This window comes from Hetaerina americana, unplaced genomic scaffold, assembly GCF_022747635.1.
Source record: "Hetaerina americana unplaced genomic scaffold, ioHetAmer1.1.p SCAF_1, whole genome shotgun sequence".
Taxonomy (NCBI): domain Eukaryota; kingdom Metazoa; phylum Arthropoda; class Insecta; order Odonata; family Calopterygidae; genus Hetaerina; species Hetaerina americana.
In genome coordinates, this window is record NW_027286069.1 from 28,407,734 (window position 1) to 28,432,342 (window position 24,609).

Genomic DNA, 24,609 nt, shown 5'->3' on the forward strand with positions numbered 1-24,609 from the left:
AACCCAGGAAAGGCCATGGTACACCACAAGTGGAAGTGGTGTATAAGAAATCAAGTCTCTACTATTCCTGACAAAAATAGATGAATAATTACAATATTTGTGAATAATTAGAACAATCAAAGTGAAATCAATGTTTTTTTTCAGATTCCATGGGGACATGTTTCAGAAATAATCTCAAATTAAACGAACAAGCACTCAGGTGCCTTGTTGAACTTGATGTGGCTAAAAAATGGTAAGCACAGGTACTATGTAGCAATGGAATCACAGCAATGAAATGAAGAGACAGAAAATATGTGCACACACTATCCATAAACTACAAGATATCATTAGAGGAAAAAGAGTGAAAAATAAGAATACAATCATAAAACAAAAAGTGGCTAAATTAAATGAATGAAGTTCACATGTGAGTGAGAGGAAGGCCATGTTTCCCTTCATTCACCAAACAATAAAGAAATGTATTGAATGAAAAGAGTCTAAAGGCAATGAAAAACCTTTCCTTAAAAATTAACTTGAAAAATTACATCGAGGTATAATACCGAAAAATAATAAGTTATTCACACTTGACTAAAATATGAGTAAGGTAATTAGAAAGATTTAAAGGAAATTTTCAATTTTGATCTAAAACACTAATGATAACCAAATCTTTCTTTCACACTGACGCAATAGATAAACTGGATTATTTCCAAAGCTATTTGATCAACCTCATTGAAAAGACAGTGAAATTTGACAAAAATTCTTAAATGGGAATGGCAAGTCACATAAAAATGAATGATGGCAACAAATAATGCACAAAATCTTTGAAATGGTGATATACATTAGCCTGTGCATAACACATACATTCTCAAAATAGAGCCACATTTATGGGCAACAATGACTGATCAAGGTAAGAATTTCCAGAATTATAGTATATTAATCAATTATAAAAAAGAATTCCTAAACTTCTGACAGTGATGACCCTCCTCTCCCTCCACTGATTTCTCACCTATGCTCCTGTTCTGCCACCATCCCGCCTGCAATTATTTTATTAATGCCTAAGCAAAATGTAATGTGATGTTTCCAGTTTTCGGGGGTGATCACTTGTTACTATGCCCTGACAATGTTTTTAACCATATTGCTCCATCATGGACACATTATGGCCAATAGAACACACATATGGGTTACTCATAAAATAAGTACACATAGCATTAATTTGGTGTCTTCACCATCACACTCACCCATTTGGTCTCTCCTCCAACCCCTCATTCACTATGTGTGCTGCACTACCCTCACACCTCTCCCCCTCCTCCTCCATAGAGTTCAGCTTCTTCACTTCACTTTTAGAATTAACCCCAGAGCTATTTTTCTCTGTCCTTTCCCTCCCATTCATCACTGACATTTCCACCAGATTGCCATTTGGTAAATCCTTTCTCACATTTGACACTTCTGCAACCCTGTTATCAACTGTCTTTTGAAAGTCTCTGCTGCCCTTAGCACCTGCACCACCATTGATATTCCATCCTCTGCTGGCTGCAATTGCTGTGGCATCAGCTGTCAGGTTTCCTGAGATGGTCATTTCCGAGGCAGAACTCTGATGCTTGGATATCCCACTTTCTGTAAATACAAAAAATCACTAATTAGGCAACTAGTTAGAAATAACAGTGTAAGCAGAGAATGTCTAAGAGGCAAAATTATTTTAATCTTATGTACATGGATTATGTAAATATTAAAAACCCAACTTCCCAAATCCCATTAATCACCGAAAAATAATAAGTCTAATAGTTGGTAACCCAACAACCACAGCCTTTATGGCAGCTTTCAGTATGATACATAGATACATGTAATTGGGGAAAGTACAGAAATAAAAGTTTTCTTGCTTTAAAGAAAACCATTTTGACCTGAATGATTCTCCACATTCAGTAAGACCATCCAACTTTGATGAATTTTGTTTAACTTCTGTAATGCACAACAATCCACACCATTCAATTGTATAAATTGCCAGTAAACTTTTCAGTGTGGTGATTGTGACCAATCATCACACTGAAAAGTTTAAAAATTGGGAGCATAGGTACTGCATGATATAATATAAATTAAATACAGGAAATAAAAAAATGAGCATGACCATTAGTACCTCAATGACTGCACCTTACTGGGTCTATATTATGAAAAAGAAAGGAAATCAAAACATGTTAAATATGCCATTTACTTTGAAGAATTATCTAATAGATATGGTATTATATTACAAATAAAACTAGGGCAAAAAGCATAAAATGGGCTGAATAGACAAGGCTCCCTATAAAGTCAAAATATTCTGCATATGGCTTCAGGGTTCTCACCAAGGAATATGTAAAATTCTCTCCTAACATTTCAAGACAATTAAACTGCCCAATTTCTTTATATCATTAGATGGTAGTGGACAGTCAGAAGGGAATTGCAGATCTCACACCATGGTTTGACTTTCTTTTCCATGAAGTGTATTCTGAACTTCTAAATATAAGAGAGTTGACTGAATCTTCAAGACTATAGGATTAAAAAGGGAATATCTATTAATGCATTGTAATGCACTAAACAAATCTGTGCAAATGAGGAGGCATCTTTACTATTAGTGTTATGATAAGAGGAAGTTATGGCCCATGCAGTTCCACCTGCCAATTTTGAACCATTTGTGCAGATTTCTGTAACATTGGGATAACATGTGAGCTGCCAGCTCATCAATTCTTGGAGAAAAGATTGGCTGTACAAATACACCTAAAGACAATTCTTTGGATGTCCAAAAGGAGCTCGCTTGATTCCAATTATCAACTCAGGATATGACTGGTTCTGAATGCCCGTTGCCAATTGCATTCCTGTAATGTGAATTGGTCTAAAATATGACTCTCCCACTGATGAATAAATGTAACTGCCTTAATCAAGTTTAGGCTGAAGCAATGATTTGTACAATATCAGTATCATGGTATGGTCAGCACCCCATGACACATTGCTGAGATAGCATAATAATTTTAAGTTATTTGTCTCTCAAACCTTTAAAGTGTGGCTGCCATGTGAGTCATTGGTCAAACAACCTCAAGAATGTAATGGTACTTGGCAAATCCCATGTGATAACCACCTAAATTCATGGAGAGCTGAAGCTACATTCTACGGAATTTTGTGGCATGCATATCTCTCATTTTTTCCTCTGAGACTCTAAATTCCACTTTCTTTAACCATTCATTCAATCTATGAACAGTCATCTGAGCTTTCCTCATCACTATTTATTATCTGAAGCCCCTACAAAAAATGGTAAGGTCATCTACTAAAAGAAATCCCATCACTTGGAGTTGAATGCAATCCGTTATATTGCCCATGAATATGGATCATTAAGATACCCCATTTCTTGGATGCATCACTCTAACAGGGTATTAACGATTTTTACTCTGAAAAGCCAGTTGGTCTAAAACTGTAGATTAAATAGAAGGTAGAATGCCTTTAAAATCCCAGGCCTCTAGTTTTTCTAAAAACCTACATCGCCAAACATGGTCATGTGCTTTGTCAATATTGAAGAATCCAGAAGAAACTGTAGATTAAATAGGTAGAATGCCTTTAAAATCCCAGGCCTCTAGTTTTTCTAAAAACCTACATCGCCAAACATGGTCATGTGCTTTCTCAATATTGAAGAATCATTTCATCATGAGCATATCTATTATCCTTTCTACAGTTCAGGCAGGTAGCCTAGCCCTCATATCTGGTTGCAATGTGACCGAAGAGCTAGCATTGAAAACAACACATGGGAACAGGGATGAAAAGATGAACTGATTAAAAACCAATGAATACCTCATTTTATTAAATTAAAATTGGTCCAGGCATTTCTTTCAACAGGAATTCGAACTAATGCATATATAATAAAAATCCAATATAAGGCACCATCATAGCCTCCCTGCTTCTTTGCTTGCCCATGATCACCATTCAACTTGACAACAATATCAATTGCCTTTCTTGCTCGCAGTAACTGACGAAGTAAAATTGCATCTTTGCCACCATAAAGAAGAAAAAGGTATGACTGAGTCCCCATATAGAAGGGCAACTTCCTATGCAAAAGGTGGCATCCATTCATGGAAGAAAATGCTGCGTATCTGATGGGACAAAGAAGGATTGTGTTCCATGAATTACTTCCTAGAAATGAAACCATAAGCGACAAGATTAATTGCCAGCAGCATAAGTTGCCTTGAGGCCCCAACCTAAAAAAAATAACTGGGACAACTGCAACAAGTGATTTTGTATCACAATAATGCCCAACCTCATTCTGACAAAAGCAGTTATCCAAGAACTTGTTATCTCAAGTTGGTATGTATGGTCTTCCGCATCAACCCTATTCTTGCATCATCAGATTTTCACCTTTTCCATTCTCTATCCAACAATCTCTGAGGGTTTCATTTCATGATGAAGCTGCTCTTCAAGACTGGCTAATTGACTTCAACTCCACGCCACAGCATTTCTTCAGGCATGAAATAGAAAAACTACCATAACATTGGGAAACAGTAATAAACAATGAAGGAGAATAAATTATTACTTTCTGTACTTTTTTCAAGAGTATGAATTGAAATTTTGAGCCGCTTAAATTTTTTGAAAATTTTGTTTCCATGTTTCACTCTTTACGCATTCTAATTCTAATAAAATAAATCTTTCATGGCAGGGTTCTTCTTTCAGTAATAATACATAATTGAAAGGATCGGTACGGTAATTGTGGTCAAAAATACTTCCGCCAAGCCTAATGTGTTTTATTTTTGAAAAAGGTACCTGTTTGATATATCAATGATTAAGCCAATAATTAGTTCAGTTGGGAAGAAATGAGTTCACATCTTAAAGATGTTTACAAAGAGGGAGGCATAACAAAGCTGAAGCACTTTACATAAATAAAGGTGGCCTCCATGCAGCAGCTAGGTTAACAATACAAGTGATGGGAGCACATATTCATTCAGAGCAGAATGTAAAAATATGCTACCTAACTTGCACTTTTATCTGGTAAATGGACAAAGAAATGAAAAAAATAAGGTATGGATATTATTGAGGATTTGAACAAGATAAACAGCGGATCCTGGACACCATTTACGATAGTCAAATAACTCACCCGAGCACTTTCTGCTTCTCTTGGCCCCTCTCCTTTCCTCCTCCTCGTCAGATGACTCGCCACTCAATATGGGATAAGACACCAGGTGATGGTGGTCAGCTTTCCCACCCAAGCACTCTGCCTCCCTACTCTTCCCACTCACACCCACAAGCACACCAAGCTTGCTCAGACGATCAAGGGACTTCTCTGCTCCTTCTCGGGTACTGCTTCCCTCTGCTGACCCAGCACTATGTATTTGATTGCAATCTATCACAGAGTACGCAAATTTAGACGGCTGCCTGACAGACTTAGCTGCATTTGTGCCCCAAGAGTTATTAACATGCTGCTGACTTCGGCTTGTTTTTATTGGGCTATCACCAACACCATTCACTTTGGGACTAGTTCTGGACACAGGGCTATGAGATTTGGGTTCTGGTGACAGCTTTCTTGGGGTACTTTGGTTATAATCCAAATGACTTTTGGAAACACAATTCCCATTCAGACGAGAAGCCTGGTTACTCGATGAATAATTACTGGATGTGGTTTGATTTGATGATTTAATATCAAAAAACACTTTTTCTCTGGAAGAGAATATACAAATACATTTCAGTTAACAGGAAATTCTTTCACACTCTGTTTAGTTAGCCAAACATTGACAGCCAATCATGGAGATTTCCATTTATTGGTATGTGCATATCTAACTGATTTTCTCATAATATTATATTTGTATATATCATAATAGTACATATCATGCTTGACCTCTGACCCTCCCTCCAATCTCTCAGAATCATAATGCTTACAAAAACAACTATTCAATACATCTTAGCTGAGGGCCAAGTGGTCTTCTATCTCATAAATCAGACAGTGCTCATGCATGTGATCCAGACCATGAAGGGGAAAAAAATGCTGATGTAGGTCTATGTCTGGAACCAGCTGCTTCTTCCCCTCATGAATTATTTTAGGTTCCCATAAGGCATCTTTTTAACATTTCTGATCCCAAACAACCATGCTAAGAGATCTGATGGGCCAGCCTTAGCATCTAATACACCCTATTCCAATGGCTTTTGGTAGAAAAGGACCAGATGCACACATTGATTATCATTCTTAGCTCATGTGTTTCTCTGGTGAAAATGCAAGTCTCTATTCTCATGTCCGAGTATAATGTTCCTTCCTCATTGAAGGTTAAAAGTCATGTTTTCAACGAAGTATCAACTCCTTAAATGAATTGTGCAATGCATTTATTTAAAAATGCACATGTATGCTATTGTGGGCTGATATCAATAATGTCTAAAAACAATCTTTACTACTCTTGCTTTCTTATTAAACTGATATTTGGCCATTGGCTTGGCAAGAACAGATTTAAACAAATCAGGAATTCTCAACATTCAGTCATAATGAATCCAACTCTGATTCTTTAGATAGATTACAAAAAAAAGACCTATTGTTACATATCTTTTAGAAAAATACGAAAGTTTATTACTCAGGTATGAACTCTCTCTTGATGCAGGGAATATACCTTAGAAGGGATGATTGAGGTTCAGAACATATAACCGAGGCAAACTGGTGAAGTATGGATTATTGATATCAATGATGAGTAAGAAGGAAATGGTATACAGTGAACTCTCGATTATCCATGTGCAGACCATACTATTACCTTCCTAACACCTCAAAATTTTAAAAATTTGTAATCATGATATAATTAAATGAATTCATGCTGCTTCTGGGAATTAAAGTCATGTTGGTGAGTTGGACAACTGTTTCGCCCCCAGTCCACGAGGCGTCTTCAGGTCGAAGTGACCCGCGTTGCCATTCACCCACTATATATATACGAGGGTCATCCGGAAAGTAGTACCCGTTCGTGAAATAAAGACACAAAAGTAAATATTAACAAACATAAAAAATTTTATTTGAAAGAGGATACTTTAAACTACTTCTCAACATAATCTCCAAGCAAATTAAGGCATTTGTCATAACGTGTGACAAGTTTCTGTATTCCTGCTGCATAGTCCTTCGCCGCCAGCTCATTGAGATACGCGAGGGACCCATCTTGCACAAATTTTTGCATAATGCAGATGGTGTTTAACAATTTCATGAACAATTGTTCGAGAAACATTGGGAAAATGCTCACAGATGTCATCAATTGTGACGCGCCGATCGTTCCTCACGAATTCGTCAACTGAGCTCACCAGTTGGTCTGTAATGACAGACGGTCTCCCCGAACGCTCATCGTCGTGTGTGTTCCCCCTCCCCATGTTGAAGTTGCGACACCACCGCCGAACAGACGACTCGTCCATTACATTGTCTCCATACACCTCCTTTAATTGGCGATGAATATCACATGGGCGAACGTTTCTTGCATTGAGGAATTTAATCACTGCCCTCACTTCACAACTGGCGGCGTTCTCAATTTTTTTAAACATTGTAAACAATCACAGAAACAACACAGGCAATGCTAGCGTCACGCAACTTGGCTCAGAGAAGGCAGACAAGCCACTGAAGCTATCTGACCTCGTCCAGCGGCTACTCGCGTCGTCAGCACTTCATGCGGCACGAACGGGTACTACTTTCCGGATGACCCTCGTAGGTGATGCCAGCTGGCTGGCTGGTATTTGTTGCTTGATCGAACTTGATCTTGTATCTGGGTTCCGACCATGCATGTTCAGCAATTGCCGTCGGAACTGTTTTTTATCTGCGGCCCTTTGGTTCTCTTTAGTCCTGTATCTGATGGACCGTCCTGTTTGGCCGACATAGGACTTCCCTCACGTGCACTCAATCTCATATAAACCTTCCTGCATGAGATCCGGGATTCGGTCCTTTGGCTTAGGTATTATGTTACTGATTTTCTAGCCGTGGAGAACCTAGTTGTTATACTATATTATGCTCTCGTAGTAGCTTACTTATCTTTTCAGCCGTTTTGGCATAATACGGGATGATAGCATATGTTGTTGGTTTTTCTTTTTCAGGATTCTCCTTGCTCTGTTTCTTGGCCAGAATCCTGTCTTCCATCAACTCCATCTTTTTTGGCGGTCCTTTCTTGGACCAATTGTTCAGGGTATCTGTTTTTCACCAGTGCTGAGATAAGGTATCTCTTTTCTGATGGGAGCGATTCGGCATCTGAGATGGTGTAGGTGTCATGAACTAGTGTATTTACTAGCGAACTCTTCTGGCCGGGATGGTGGTGTGATTACGCATCCAAATACCGGTCAGTATGGGTTTTCTTGCATTATACTGCATGGCCAAGGCTGCCATTAGGTTTTCTGGTCACTAACACATCTAAAAAGGGCAAATTCTGCTCAATTTCCATGATAAATTTTATGGCAGGATGTTACTGATTTAGGTGGTTCAGGAACAATTCTAGTTCTTCCTTCCCATGTGGCCAGATGACAAAGGTGTCATCGACATAAAGGATCCAAAGAGATGGTTTCTTTGGGTTAGCCTTTATTGCCTTCTCCTTAAAATTCTGCATAAAAATGTCAGCTACTACAGGGGAGAGAGATGATCCCATAGCCACACCTTCCTTCTGCTGAAAGTATTTGTCATTCCAAAGGAAGTATATGAGTTCCTGAGGCAGAATTCTGTGAGATCCAGGAAATCCTTTGATAATCCTTCCGAGGTGAGTTCTTTGATGAGCAGCATTGAGTCATCAATGGATGTATTCGTGAACAGAGAGACTACATCAAAGGTTACTAGCACATCTCATTCATTAACTTCGATATTCTTGATGGCGCAAATAAATTCTGGAGTTTTTCATGGACGAGTCGGTTCTTCCGGCAAAGGATTGGAGAGAATATGCAATGTATTATGCCAGCTTGTAGGTAGGCACGTCGATTTTGCTGACGATGGGTCGTAAGGGGACGCCCTCCTTGTGAACCTTAGGTAGTTCATACAGACGCGGTGGTTAGGCTGCCAATGGAAAGAGTCTCCATTTATCTTCCATTGGAATGGATGACCGTTTGATTTTCTCCCTAGTGTATCGTTCTATTTTTGCCGTTGGGTCACTTCTCAATTGGAAATAGGCACTGCTATCCAATAGGGCTGCAATTTTGTTGTGGTAGTCCTCTTCCTTCATGATTACCGTAGCATCCCCTTATCTGCAGGTAGGACAAGAATTTCCTTATTGTCACACAGTTTTTCCAATGCTTTGCATTCTGCAGTGGTAGTATTGGGCCTGGGTGGTTTTGCCTCACGGAGGATTTGAGTGACATCCTCCCTTATCTCATTGGCTAGATTCTTAGGTAGCTTCCACACTGCATCTTTGACTCCTATAATGATGTTTTCTTCAGGAATCTTCTTTGGAGTGATGGCTAAGTTGAGGCCTTTGGACAGGATGAAGCAAATATTTTCACTCAATATCTGCTCCGTCAGGTTGATCAGCGTCCAACTTGCGGCAATTGCCACACATGCATGGTCAAAACCCGGACACACGATCAAGTTTGATCAAGCAAGAGTGCTGGCAAGAGAAGGGATTATTTCCCGAGACTGATAAGAGAAGCAGTTGAAATAATTATGAATCCAAGCAAATTCAACCATGAGGACGGCTACACCCTGGCTCCCACATGGAAAAGGGGGATTCCCATTGACTGCCAAGAAAGAGCCAATCAGAGAGCTCCCGGCCAGCCAGCATCACCTATACATAGCGGCCAAATCGCAACGCAGATCACTTCGACCAGAAGACGTCTCCATGACTGGGGGTGAAAAAGTTGTGCATCGACTCACCTACACAATGGTAATTCCCGGCAGCAGCATGAATTCATCAGATAGACGTCGCAGAAGCCTAAGGTTTAAGATAATTAATTGCTTTGAAACTTCAATATATTTTTCTTAAATACCAGTTTGAAATACCTGTAATTTCTTTTAAGAAATGTTAATATCACAGAATGAAACATTTAATGTTTTCACTTGAATATTTTTGTACCATCAGTACTTTCCTAATATTGTTTTCTTCACATTCATCAGCCGTGAGAATTCCATATTCTCGTTTCAGGCGAGCAAAACTTGACCTTACAATTACATAGTATAGCTTCACTATGCTACAAATAGGTCATTAACTATCTATGGTGCATAATTTTAATCAGTATCATATGATGAATATGAATCCATATCAGGGATCCGTTGCCAATATTTATCCTTTGCTAGTCATTTGTGACTACATTTTCCCCTGGCTACATGATTGGTTTAGGTCTCTATGAAAAAAAAGTCCTGCTTTTCACTTCATGAAAGTTTAGTGTTCAGTGATTCTGTAATTCCACCCATATGAAAATGGCTGAAAAATGAAAAAAAAATGTTCTTTCCATTGCTTTTAAACTTGAATTAAGTATTTTGGGGTATAATAAATGCATGGGAGGAGTGGATAAATCACACATGTATCTGCATGCTCTCCCCTACAGAGAAAAACTACTAAGAGAAGGAAAAAAGTTGTTCTATAGTTATTCAATAGCACTCTATTTAACTCTTTCATAATTTACAAACAGAGGTTAGTCTTTTGAATGTCAGGTACTATACCAAAGGATTGGCATTATATACCTGGTCATCAACAAGTAATGGCATTCAAAATTTTACTGCCAACTCACTAGGCAACCTTATTCTACCATGAGAGAAAATGAAATTTACATGAAGCAAAAGGCAATTAGTGAGAATCGGTAAAAATTGGCAATCTCAACTACAGAGACGAATATTTTGCATAGATCAAATACTAAATTAGTTGATTTACAAAATTTATTTATTACATCTCAAATGATTCTTGAACATTCTAAATGCACTAGCATTTAATATAAAATTGACTAGCATGTAAATCTAAAATCTAATGCAAAAATTAACAAAATGCAAAAATCCTAAGCAATGGCCACTAACCTTTCTTTTGCTGGCGGTAGGGCTGTTGAATTTGAAGTATAGTGAGAGTTGGATGACGTTGTAGATGAAAATGATGGCACAGACGTCGCTGCAGCATTCAAAGGCCTCGGAGACGGACCAAATAATGCCTTTGGGCGATTTGTCGGCATAGCAAACGAACGAGACTTCTCAGTGGGAGTAGACAAACCCCCATTTGAAGTGAATACACTTGAAGTCGACTTCATGGGTGTATAGCTGGACGAGGTCTCTTCACGAGGAGGAATCATTTCATACATAAGGATATAAGCATTTGCTTCAAGAGACCCATGTAAAGGTACCTGGTGGACCTAGAGGAATTAAATAAGTTTTAAGAAATAAATTAACTATTATTACTACACTGGATTGTTATTAAGTTTCATTTTACCATTACAGGAAATAAATGGAGTACATGGTAAATAGATAAGGCACTGATATTGATGCTACTTCATTAAATTTTTAAATGCTTGATCTCATTCAAAATACATAATATGAAATAAATAATGTAGGTTTTCCCACAAGTTAGCCATTATAAGGGATTAAAAGAGATGTTTTAGAACAGGTGGGCAAGCCATTTGCTAAATGGATCATTTGAGTTACTCAGAATCATTCATGATACAATGGCAGGATTAGCCTTTCGGGTGCCTATCACAATTTAATATTGCTTTATACCTAGTCAAACAACAATATACATTTTACAATTGCCAACTTATGCTCATATATCATATTTATTCTTTAATTAAATCTTAAACAATGAATTTTACATGTGTTATATGCTCTCATTTCTATTCTCCCCACTAAATATGAATAGCATTGTAAGACTTACCACTAATTTACACAATTTTGCACCGAACTTTTAATCATAACAGGGTATGGCCAGACAAAATTCAATTTGGAATTCCCACTATTGCATACCACATGTAGAGGTTGCCATTGGCACCCAAATAACCTTGATTTATTTACTTAACAGTCATAACCCCAAAACAGTCACAATGCGGAGAACAAGTGTGGAGTATAACCGGAGAGGTATGATTATTGAAAGTGTACGAGCTGGTTGCTCAGCTACAAAAATTATTCACTTCTCAAATTTTCCAAAAATTTTTAGATTTGGTACCCAAGATCGACAGCATATAATTTCATTGCAAAGTAAAATGAGTCGGAAAAGTCCAACAATGGTTTTGCAACACCAGGGAGAAACAATTGTCGTCGTAGTCAGAGTGAGTGAAGAGACTAGGCATCGAATCATCAAGGAGGACCTCCACTACAATTCTTACACCATTAAAATAAGACAGATGCTTTCCTAAGCCGCCACGGAAAAGCAAGTTGAATGTTGCAACCTACTTCTGCATTCCCTAAAAAAAGAATTCTGCTGGACAAATCAGAATCTTTTTAGCAAATATTTTTGTACTGAGGATGCTAAAACCAATCGTAGAAATGACCAATGGCTCACCCATGACCCTGAAGATGCATCCATTGTTTCCAGAGCAAAATTTAGTCAAATGTTCAATTGCTAGGAGTATTGTTCAGTGACGGTGGTGTAATGCCACCGCATTTCTTCAGCAAGGGGGAAAATATCAACAAAGAAGTTCATTTGTGTGTGCTGATAAAGGTAGTGAAGCTGAGGATGGAAACTGTCGTCTTGAAGGCTGTATGTTTTCCAGCAGGATGGTGCACCAACCCATAAAGTCATTTGGTGAAAAATTGGTTGTTCGACGTCAATATGTTTTGGTCCAAAGAATTCTGGCCTCCTAACAGCCCAGATTTAAATCTGCAGGGGTACTATATGTGGGATTGGTCGAAAGGGTTACCTTCAAGTCCATACATCCAAATTTTGCATCATTGAGAGCCATTATTGAAACGACATTTGCTGACATGGAATGTGGCATTTTAAAATGGGCCTGCGACTGCTTCAGTCCAAGAATGGGTCTCCAGCAAGTGGGGGATACATTGAATAAATTTGTTGTTTTGATCATAAAAACAATTAAGTGCAAAAATGTTATTAACATTTTCATTTTTGTATTGAAAAACGTTTGAAAAAATTTGTTTAATTCGTCTGGATTTTGGTGCCGCACCCTGTACATAGACAAATGCATTTAAGTCAATGGTGAGATCAAAAATAAACTTTAAGCTCTGGGGTACAGCACATAAAATACAGTGAAAACAAAAAGGAGGACAAAAACTAACTAATCTTTACTATCACCCAGTAAAATAAATTCTTTCACCTGAGTAAACCAGCATTTTTAATCCATTCAAATACTGCAACAAAGTCATTTGCCATGATACAGGCGACCAAATCAGAACTTAAGCATAGAACGGAATCACATTATTTGTTATGTATGGTGAAATAATGATCATGGTAATATTATCCTCTTTTATGAATAAACATTTAATTGAGGGAGGTATGGTAGTCCTGTGGGTCAAGTGTTGGCTGACCATAGGCCCCAGTTGCCCTACGTTACTCCAGGTGATGCCTCTCAGCACCCTCAGCCACACCTAAGCAAAATGATTTTGTGGACACCAGATTTTCCTGGGAAACCACAAGCAGCACAGGTAAAGGGACTGGACTCCCACCCTGATGTGTGATTTCACCAGCTGTATAATGCTTAGTATTGGGTGAGCTCTACCCTCGCTCATTAAACTAACCCTTGGGTTGAACACTAAATTTATGCATGGCATATGTTTGAGAAACTTGACTTTATTTGCCACTTGTAAAACAGTTTTCATTTCATTTAAATGGAGTATCCCCAGCATCTAATATAAATGCATCATAAGAAATATTTTCCTTACACACTCGAGAAGCAAAATTATTCTGATTAGTGAATGCATTAAATTAATTCAACAGAAGGACATAAATAAAGTACCTTTCCTAGAAATGCACCTTTAATCAAGTCTAAGTTAGTTAAATACTTACATATGTGTCATCAAACTCATAGAAATCTCCACTTGGACTCCTTGCAGTGGCAGTGTAATGACCACTATTCATTGAAGCACCAGAATGACTGACAATGGATGTCAAATGATACATCAATGGAGTCTGACGCTGACTGCAATGTGATGAATTAAACTGTCCTGGATGCTTGTTGTGCAAGTAAGGTGACATGTCCAGCTTTTCTGGGTATGAAACATGCTTGACAAGTTTGCCACCCATTACAGTAAATCTGTCATGGAAAATAAATATTTTTTAATGAATGTGTACCAAAAAAGAATAATAGATAGTAAGTTAAATCCACCATCATCAAATTGAAAATACACCTTTTATGTCAAAGGTCAAATAATAGCAAAGTAATTTCTTGAAAAATATAAGGAGCAATTCACCAGAGGGTAATAGCAACAATTATGTAATTAATAGCTGCTAAGTTAATCCAATGGTTTGCTCAACACTTGTTGCTAAATTCCTTATTACCAGGTAGTTAAAGTTAAATTAGACAGGAAAATGCAGCAACGCGAATATGAGGAGGCAAAAATGCAGAACGCGAAGGACATGCATATTAACATGACTTGGTGGAAGATAACTTAACAATTAAGACATTTTTCCAAATTATTTTTAAATTACCAATCCACTGCTATACAATTAATATATGCAATGTATTATTTTTAAAAATAGGATAATTACAAGGTATATTTACCTTTTAAGCTGAATACAGAGGACCTTAGGGGCAATTTGTATTGAGCTCCTCTTTACACAATGCCCCTTAACATGGCATTTTCCACATTTGTAAGCATCCCCTCCTTCACCTCCAACACCACCATCATCACCCTCTAAGCTTTCACGGCTGAAGAATAGTTGCAATGCATCATCCAATGATGATGTCCGTCTTATGTCTAACATGAGGTCCTGAAAGTGCTGGAATGTTGTTGAAGTGCCTTTGCAATCAAGACAACAAACTGAAATGCAATAAAAAATAAGAGTATAAATAGCAGCTAGAATTAATTAACAAATAATTTCAGGCGACTGGATATGCCATGCCATAAGCAAATGTTTCTTATTTCTTTTATAGTGCATTTTATAATTGGGTAATTTAAAATTTTTCCTCTGTGAGACAAAATAGGTCACAGCTATCTCAAGAAAGACAGAAAATTAATGCCAAGTCTGGCTCACAGTGCATTTTTTGTTAGTGGCTACCTAGTGAGATCTCTTGCTGGTTCTTTGCTGCTGAGCTTGTTTCGTTGATGACTGCTTGTTTACATGGACACAGCTCATTATTATTGATAGTTAAGGATTCTGCCATGTCTAGATAATGCTCTGTAGGTGATTTTGGTTGTCAGAGGATTAGCACACCATAAGGGGAAATAGTCCGAGCAGCCTGAGACAAATGGGCATGTTAATGCATGTATATGCTAGGGTAATCCCACCATTGGGTTCTTCAAATTTTTAAGAAACAGAAATATATGTTTATTTTCAATAACTGATGCATCATTTTAACCTTTTGCACTCGGATGTCGAGTGTGACTCGACACGGTTAGCAACGGCAGCAGCTCGTATGTCGAGCCACACTCGACACGGAGTTTCACCACGAGGGGAATTGGGATTTTTGTCTATTTTTCCAATATCTTTTCTTGTTATCATCTGCATGAAAGGAAAAGGAAAGTTAAAGGTTAATTAATAGCATGGCTTGTTTTATAAATGAATAGTATCGACCCATGATGTCGTCGTCCACATAAATGCCGTCTCCCAAAGGATGCCACCACCTATGCAGATGTTTTTTGTGATCTATTTACTGTGTTGTAAGTTCTTTTTCATTTGTATTGTTTGCTTTTTATTACTTGGAAGTCAGCTAAATGTAAAGCAATGTCTTTTAGAGATTATCGGTGCCTGAAAAAAGATTGCCAGAATGTAAAGTTACCTCAGTCAGCTGATCCTTAGTTCATTGCTTTCTAGTTTTGACTCTTTCATTTCCTTTTCTCCCTAGTGTCCGCTGTCTCATCAAACATTCTGCCTACTCTTTTCCTATCTATTGCATAGTCAGGAATCTTGAGTAGGAGGGTCCAAGATACGATCTATTATATTCATAGTAAAACACGATCCTTAGGCCTTTTCCTGGAGTCATGCTTTTTTGAGGTTGCATCATCCTCCTGTGGTAAAAAAACCTTCCTTATCTTAGTCTCCGAGGTTTACTTACATTTCTAGAAGCATAACGCAGGTGTTTTCCCTAATGACAGAGGGTTCTCTTACAACAGATGCTTTCCCTTTGGACGAATGCTTTGCCAGCTAGTAGTTGCTCATTCTGAACGATTTTCCCCTCCTCACGACGGATAAGTATTCCAAAGAATTAGAAAGCAGCTGTTTCATGAGGAAAACTCTAAAATGGTGGCGTAAATTGTTTTTCTGGGGGCTTCAGGTCAGTGTTGTAAATTGATTTATATTGTATAAAGAATGCCAACAAAGAAAAAATTAAAAACCGATCTCGCATGTGAAATTTGTTAGGAAACAAGTACACAATCTCTTTGGAGAATTCCGAGATGGTACACAAACGTCCAGGGTTAGATTACCATCCACAAACATAGAGCAACGTTTAGATGGAAAACTCCATATAATCACACCTCGCCCTAACAAAAAACATAAAGATTGTGCAGTTAGCTCTGACCGAAAAATCAAAGGAGGAAGAAGAGAGACGATATATATCTGTGAGACGTGTGAATGTAAACCAGGTCTTCATGTTGGCGAATGCTTCCAAAAATATCATACCATGAAAAATTATAGTTTAAATTAAGGTTTATCAATAAAGTTATCAATGATTATGTCAAAAAATCCTAATAAATAAGTTTGTATGAAAAGAAACTTCAGTTTTTCATTCTAGTGCCATGCTTAGCTAATTTGGGGTATTTAAAAAATTGAATCCAGAGTAGACTAAGGCAATCGAGAAAAAAGCACCCGAGTAAAAAGGGTTAAAGCTTGGGCATTCCTCCATTTTTCAATGTAATTGTCATTTCAGTCGATGCATTTTTACAGGTGATGGGGTACTTTTTGAACGCCCATGTCATACCACATCACCACTAGGTTGTTGAAGAAGAAGAAGTGGATGCCATCTTTCACCTTGTTAACATAGCTTGTTTAGGTTGACAAAACCTGGGTGCTCCTCTTTACACCTGAGACTGAACAGTGATTACACGAGTGGCAAATTTCCTTTTTGCCCAAGCCGCAAAAATTCAAACACAAGAGTCTACTGGCAAAATCTTAACAAATGGGATAGAAATGATATTGTTGGTCCACTTCATAGGACAACAATAAATACTGACTGGTATAGTGAGAGACTAGAACAACTCAGATGGGTAATCCAGAAGCAGAGAAGAGGAATGTTGAGCAAGGGCATATTACAACACTCGCCCTCATGTCACCCATCAAACTGTCACTCTTATGCAACAGTTTAGATGTGACTTCATCATCCATCCACCCTTTAGCACAGACTTAGTGATAAACACTTGTTTCCCAAGTTGAAAGAACATTTGGCTGGAGGGCAATTCAGTGGCAATGACTAGGTGAAAGAGAGGTCCCTTAACAACATGGTGGCAAACTTAAATGACATGGGCACAAAAAACTGCCCCAAAGCCAACAGAAATACAGGGTCCGTACAACAAGTATTGTGACTGGTTCGCTGTAGCCTCACAGAGCGATGGTTGGGGGTCCGACTGGTCGGCTCGGTAAAGGGGTCCCCTACCACTCAGGCACACTTTAGTTCAGTCGCCTCGGGGCATGCGTTGAGACAGGAGGTGGATTTTGTGACGTGTGATTGCTTGTGGTGTCGTCGCGCCAACATGGAGCACACCATCGAGCAACGCTACCCTGTGAAGTTGTGCGTTTAACTTGGGAAATATGCGTCAGAGACCCTTGAGCTCATTAAACAGGCTTAAGGGAATGATGCCTTAAGCCACACAGGAATTTTAGAGCGGCACAAAATGTTTAAGGAAGGCCGGGAGCTCATCGAAGACGAGTACCGAGTCGTACGCCCAATGACTGCTCGAACCGATGCTCAGGTAGCCAAAGTGAAAAACGTTTTGGACTCTGACAGGCGTTTAACCATCACCCTTATCAGTGAGGAGACCGGCCTTCCAGTCAGAACCATCCACACCATTGTAACAGAGGAACTTGCGATGAGGAAAGTGTGTGCGAAGCTGGTGCCAAAAGTCTTGAGCGAGGAACAAAAACTGTCGCGGGTGAAAATTTCATAAGAAATTTTTGACTGAGTCCAGGAAGATGAAGATTTTCTCAACAACATTATTACCTCAAAGGATAGCTCAAAAGGAGCTCAAAGGATATCGGTTCGACTCCATCGAGGTGGTTCAAGTGGCGACAACAAAGGCTCTCAACAGTATTACGGAAACCGACTTCCAGCGGGCTTTTGATGAGTAGCAGATGCACCGAACTAAGTGCATCGATACAGGAGGAATGCATTTTGAAGATTATTGAAGAATTGTAATGATAACTGCAATAAATTTTGATTTTTGGAACCAGTCCCGATACATATTGTATGGACCCTGTACATTGACTGACATGGTCATTACGGGAAAACAGCGGAATGTTCAAGATTTAAAATAATGTATCAATTGCTTAAAATAAAAGATCCCACCTATTTAAAAAAAATTGAAGACCTCAATTTTTGGATTACTTTCACATAACCAACCTTGCCTGGAGCCACGTTAAACTAGGGAATTTCTCCATAGTAAATGACTAAATACTCACAAGTGTTAATGCAATGTGTGATGACAGAACTTGAATTAAAAGATAAAATTTAACTTACTTTCTGATCTCATATATCCTCCAAATATCCTGTGAACTGGAGTGGTCTCCTTACTGGCATTTTCAAGTCTGAAAAAAATCAATCAACTGATAAACTTTTACAGAAGTCACACAATGCCTTTTCCACTGATGTTGAATAAACAAACTCTTAGCAATGATACAGATAGCAGATGTTGCATTCAGTTTAAGTAGTTGTTGTAGTACTGGTTTAAATGTAACTTCCTCCAATCTGCCCAACATCCCTATCCTATTCCTGCCCCTCCTCATTTGCCTAACATCCTTCCCTCTATCACATCAAAGTCTTTAACATCCTTTTGGCAATTAGAAAGTTCTGAATCTATCTTTCCTGCCTCCTTTAGATTTCTTCCAGTTATTCCCTCTCTCCTATTCCCTCACCACACCATGAGAAGCACTTCCTCGTTTGTTTTCCTTTCCGTCCACTTCACCATCTCTCCATCCGTCTCCACACCAATATTTCAAAAGCCTCCAATCAATGCCCATTAACCTGCTTCCATGACCACGTTTCCGCAGCATACAAAATTATGCTCTACATAAAGTTTTGGCAAGCCTTTACTCAACATCCTTACTGAGAGACCCAGTCATCAATTCCTTTCTCCTGGTGAAAGCTTGTTTCCCTAACATAGTTCTTCCCTTTGCTTCCCTACTACTTGACCAGCTTGGTCCTCAACTCTTCGATGATATGTCACTGTTCCACCTGCTCAAGTTTTTGCCTTCCTATTTTAATATTTAACTTAGTATTTCTCTTTCTAAAAACTGCATAACCTTTGTTTTACTTACATTTATTCTGACCACACCGACTTTCCACCACAGTCAGCAGAGTTTCCATCTCCTTGGTTGACTGACACATTAAAGCTTGATCATCCGCAAACCTAACTAATTTTATGAATTCCCCACTGAATTTCATTCCTATCACCAGTTCTTCCCATGCCTCTTTAACCATTTCCTCTAAATATATATTGACACATCATATTTAAACTGCTTAATTTTTTATCATGGTCTAATGCATTTAAGAACTATCATTATGTGAAAATATTATACCTATGCTGAAAATATTATACCTATGCTCAATGGAGGATCCAAACCCTTGACCTTACATGGGACCATTAACAAAAGCTAACAGCAGTAAATGCCAGTTTTCAAGCCTAATGAAATCAATTGTTTCAAATACAAATGAATTTATTTTTGCAGGTGGCTATGAACTATCTTTTAGCAACCCCAGCCTAATTTTAGGATTCAGTAGATTACTTACATGTTGATTACTCAAGTAGTTGATTTTATATCTGTATAGATAACGCTAGTGCTGGCTGCTGTATTCTGGACGCTATTCTTTGATTTCATGAAATTCGAATCAATGATTTTTGCAAAACTTATTTTATTTCTTCCTCAATTCCTTCCTTCATTTAAATCCTTTTGAGAGCTTTAAATTTTGTTTCCTTTTCCTTTTCAGAAAATGCTAAGGCAAAACATTTATTCCCTAAAATCGGTACCAGATTCAAATTGATGCCATGCCAGCATGCCTGAACTTCACCCAAATCATGTAATTATCTGGGTATTTCCCAAATCTTCATGAGAAACCAGCAGTACCACAGGGAAAAGAACATACCCCACTATCCAAATGTGTGAATTTCACACACCTCAGAACGAGGTGTGCTTTATCTTCACCCATTAAACTTTTAAATTGCTTTTTATCAAGTGACTGATGCAACATAAGCAATCCAACAAATTGAATTTATTTTAGCTCCTGCACCAATGAAATTCAATTCCTAATCAATTTTGGAGTAACTAAATAAAATACTCACTGCTTTCCCTTGAATCTGTCTAAGTAGGACAGCTCCATTTTCTCCAAAAGATAGCGAAGAAACTCATGAGCATCTTCTTGCCGTCCATAGCTCATGTGTTTGCATATACCTGATGGGAATAAAAAAATATGCTAGAATTTTTAATATACTTCAATTTATATTACAGCGCAGTAGAAATCATACAAACAGAAATTATATCATATTGTTCAATGAATTAAGTAAACAAATCATTCAACATTTTTCTGTTAATTTATATTTGTACATTCTATTTGCATTGACTCATTTCTTCAGCAAAAACCACATAAATTTACAAAAAATATTCACAATATCATTAGTATACTGCAGAAATACTAAACCTATACAGAAGCATTGCATAAATGTACTCACTCTTAAGCCGATTGTAGATTAGGTATGGCTTGATGACACTTCCTGACTTATTTCGTACTATTTTCAATGTAGCTGTCATAGCACAGATGATGCATTTTTCTCCATTATCATCTAAAATCAATAAAAAGAATTGAATGAATACATTCGAAAATTTTTAATATAATTATTAGATAACCCTACATACTTATGTAAACTAATTCATTGCATTAGAATAACTCTCATCACTTAAATTAAAAGTACATAAAAATTTACCCTTAGTCTTTCATAACCAGAGCTTTCAGCTGAAAATGAACAGAAGATATTGGACTCTGTTCACCACTTTATGCAAATAATATTCATCTCAATTTTCAATCACATTAGAAATTTCATTCATTATTATTCAGCTTAAAATGTATTGCAAGAACAATGCCAAAAACTGGATTCTACCAAAGAAGAATCATTTGGGCTTCATATGGATATTTATAATTAGAGGTGTGGGCATATGTGGATTTGGTTTGGGTACTGGAAAACTCTCATTAGAGAGGTCAATGAAGTCTGTGTTAGTTCCTTATTAGGTAGGAAATAGAATACTTTCAGCTGAGGATTTGAAAATTGTTTTTTGTTTGAGATGAAAAAAAAGAAAAAATTTGAGAATTGAAAACAGGTTTATATTACAAATGATGGATTATACAAGAGCATCAATTTCTTGTTCGAATTGACTGCAAATACCTCAACCTAGTTTTAATTTCCAAATAAATCACTAAGGTAAGCCTAATTATGCACAGGGTGCAGCAACATAACTTCCTTTTTTCAATAGCAAAACCCCTTTCAAAAATAAAGTTATGTTGCTGCACCCAGTATTAGCTTTTTACCATTATGGAACATGCTTATCATAACCACATGCTTAGGCATTGACTGCCATAATGTACATCAATTATTACCGTTATTTCTATGACCATTACTTGGCTTTCATATTGTCTCAAAGCATGCATCTCTAATGATAAGAAGAGCTCTACAATGAAGCACTCTTTGAGCATTGTTTTGAGGTGACTGAAGGGACTAATCTCACTCTCGAAGTTTTTTTAAATTTGTCACCCACACCATTGCCGGCTAAAAAGTGATCAAAAAGGTGTGGGAAGGGGTCTAAGCAAGAGAATCCTCACTTATGCTAAAAAAAACTTTGTTAGCATTGCAGAATGTGACTTGGGAGGGGTTTGAGACAGTACCTGTGGAGCCTGCAGTCCATAAGATTGTGTCTTTAATCAAAGATTATGGGACTGGAGGTGGATTTAATGAGCTTGTAGAAGAGTACAGCCAAGAGCTGACCTCCAAAGAGCTTATGGAGTTGCATTGTGTTTCACAGATAGAAGTTAAGCAGAAGAGTTTGTCAAAAGAGAAGGAAGTAACAGCAAAGCAACAATCTTCTGGTACAATATGAGAAATACCGAAAGCTTGGGAAACTGTTGCATCATACATTGAGAAGCACCAACCCAACAAAGCAGCTAATATGCAAGCCAGAATTTCTTTAAATGGTGATACTGTTGGATTTTAACTGCAGCGTCAGCAAAAATAAATGTTGCCAGATATCTTTCCAGTAAAAAAGAATTAGGTATGCATCATAAATTATGAACTAATTACATCAATTTTTTTTGCTTCCTGGAAATCAAATTCACATTCCAGGTTGGTTCATTAAACAATAGAAGAAAAGATTAAGATTATTCATGATCCTTAACAATGTATATAAATAATTTTCTTTGAATAAATCTTAGCACTCATTTGTTAGTATCTTCTTCCGCATGGAATACATTTTCATATTTTACATCAACTTATACACGAAAAATTGATTTGCTTGTCTGTTTCCTGAAAACGAGTGTTTCCTGATACAAGTAAGATTCTGGAATGAATTACAATTGTTAAGTGAGGCTCCACTGGCATCGTATTTACACCAAGTCTTAATTTTTCATAATTCGCAAAGCAGAGAACAAATAACCACAAACCTTCAAGGGTTAATGCAAGTAATTTGGTGGCTCCAACTTCCACGTGCCCCCCCCCCCCCCCCAGCTATTCCCTATCACCGAACTTTTCCCTACTTGCACACAATTTTCACAAGTGGGTATCACGAAGTTTTACAATGGCAATATTTACTGAAATTACTTAAAATAATTGCTTGACTGAAGTAAAAAAATGAGTACATATACACATCTGTGAAAATTACACCTTTATCAATATAGCTATTTCAATTGCTCATGGGCCCAAAACAATGGGCTTAAGGTTATTCAGTGAACTTCCCCATGAAATCAAATATGAAACAAAAGTACCTATTTTCAAGAGAAAGCTGTTCAACCTATTAAAAAATGATATGTTCTATTCTATAAATGAATACCTGGAATTGTTGCTATGTATCAACTCCGGCTTAACCAATTAATATATAAATATACTAGTGTATTGTTATACATATATATATATATTGTATTTCTTCTAAAATTGTGAAATTTATATCTGGCGTGTCCTAGATTTGTGTATGTGTGAATATGCCACTAATCTCCAGACAAATAAATGCATTATTATTGTGACCATAAATTTAATAGAGGGTGAATTTTTATAACAAGACTAATGGTTCACTTACCCAGTTCTTTGCAGCCACTGTTTTCTTCATTATCAAACTCACTCATAAGCCAATTGCAAAATGATGGGATGTAAAACAAAGCCTATAGAGAGGATGAAAATATTAAAAAACTGAAGATTTAAAACAAAATTTACCATATAAATTAGAGTACATCTCACCTGCAATGTTGCATTAAGGTAGCAAGTATTTCCAAGGTTGCACATGCCTACCCCAACAGGAAAGGACTTTTTCCAACCCAAAATAATTTTACTTTCTGGAAAGAGCGACACTTTGGGCACTGGTGGGCCATCAGGATCTTCATCCGCCTCTACCTTCAACTGTTCAACTTTCTGGACTCCATTTATCTTTACTCCTAAGGTTGCCATGTAAAAGAATAATGAAACATGGTTGCAAATACCAGTTCATTCAAGTACAATGAGCACTTAACATTTAAATCGGTAATCCAAATATCACTCATCTCAGCTCATTAATGTTTATACTAAGAGTATATTATCTCCATTAACATTTTCCTCTAGGGCAGTGAGCAAAGATTTCACAGACATTATGCATCAAAACAAGTCGCATACTACAAAATGGAAAATTTTCATCATAATTTAGTTTGTCCAATCACCATTTCACCTTTGAAGTAGCCAAAATGCAAGTTAATTTGTGGAATTCTTAATTGAACTATAAAAATTCCACTCAAAGTATTATCATATGAATGAACATTGCAATACCTAATTACAACATTACTTCCAAATTACTCCAAACCAATATTTTTGCTGGTAAAATACTAAGATACTCATATTAATACAAATAATATAAAATTATTTTCATACCATGAATACAAAGTAATTTGAAAACCACTTTTCCAAGTCACAGCCACTGACTATTTATTCTATCTTTAACTATCCACTTGAATTTGGTCAGTCATGAAATAATTATCATATCTGCTAATATCTTTCCTATGCATATGGTATTTGCACTCCACATTCACTGCTCAATTAAAATGGAAATCATATGAATTCACAGTCTTCGACAAATCACAAGTACGAAATAACGATATTTTTCACATATATAAACACAACACAAAGGTGAAAAAGGAATAAAGTGGTATTGGTATTGACTTCACAAAGTCGATGTTTATAAATTCTAGTTT

At 37.3% G+C, this 24,609-nt stretch overlaps 1 protein-coding gene across 5 annotated transcripts in view; it reads right to left on the reverse strand.

Moving 5' to 3' along the window:
- LOC139690135 (ubiquitin carboxyl-terminal hydrolase 36-like) overlaps positions 1-24,609 on the reverse strand; it is a 47,026-nt gene that overhangs the window by 20,359 nt on the left and 2,058 nt on the right. For all 5 annotated transcript variants that reach the window (XR_011701453.1, XM_071587419.1, XM_071587409.1 and 2 more), the window contains exons 3-12: positions 23,630-23,823; positions 23,472-23,553; positions 20,867-20,977; positions 20,480-20,588; positions 18,661-18,728; positions 14,551-14,809; positions 13,836-14,082; positions 10,910-11,235; positions 5,081-5,640; positions 1,215-1,590 (exon numbers count right to left, since the gene is read on the reverse strand). Coding sequence is in view for 4 of the 5 variants with exons in the window: in XM_071587419.1 (XP_071443520.1) it covers positions 1,215-1,590; positions 5,081-5,640; positions 10,910-11,235; positions 13,836-14,082; positions 14,551-14,809; positions 18,661-18,728; positions 20,480-20,588; positions 20,867-20,977; positions 23,472-23,553; positions 23,630-23,823 (2,332 nt within the window). In the remaining variant the exon portion in view is untranslated. The remainder of the gene's footprint in view (positions 1-1,214; positions 1,591-5,080; positions 5,641-10,909; positions 11,236-13,835; positions 14,083-14,550; positions 14,810-18,660; positions 18,729-20,479; positions 20,589-20,866; positions 20,978-23,471; positions 23,554-23,629; positions 23,824-24,609) is intronic.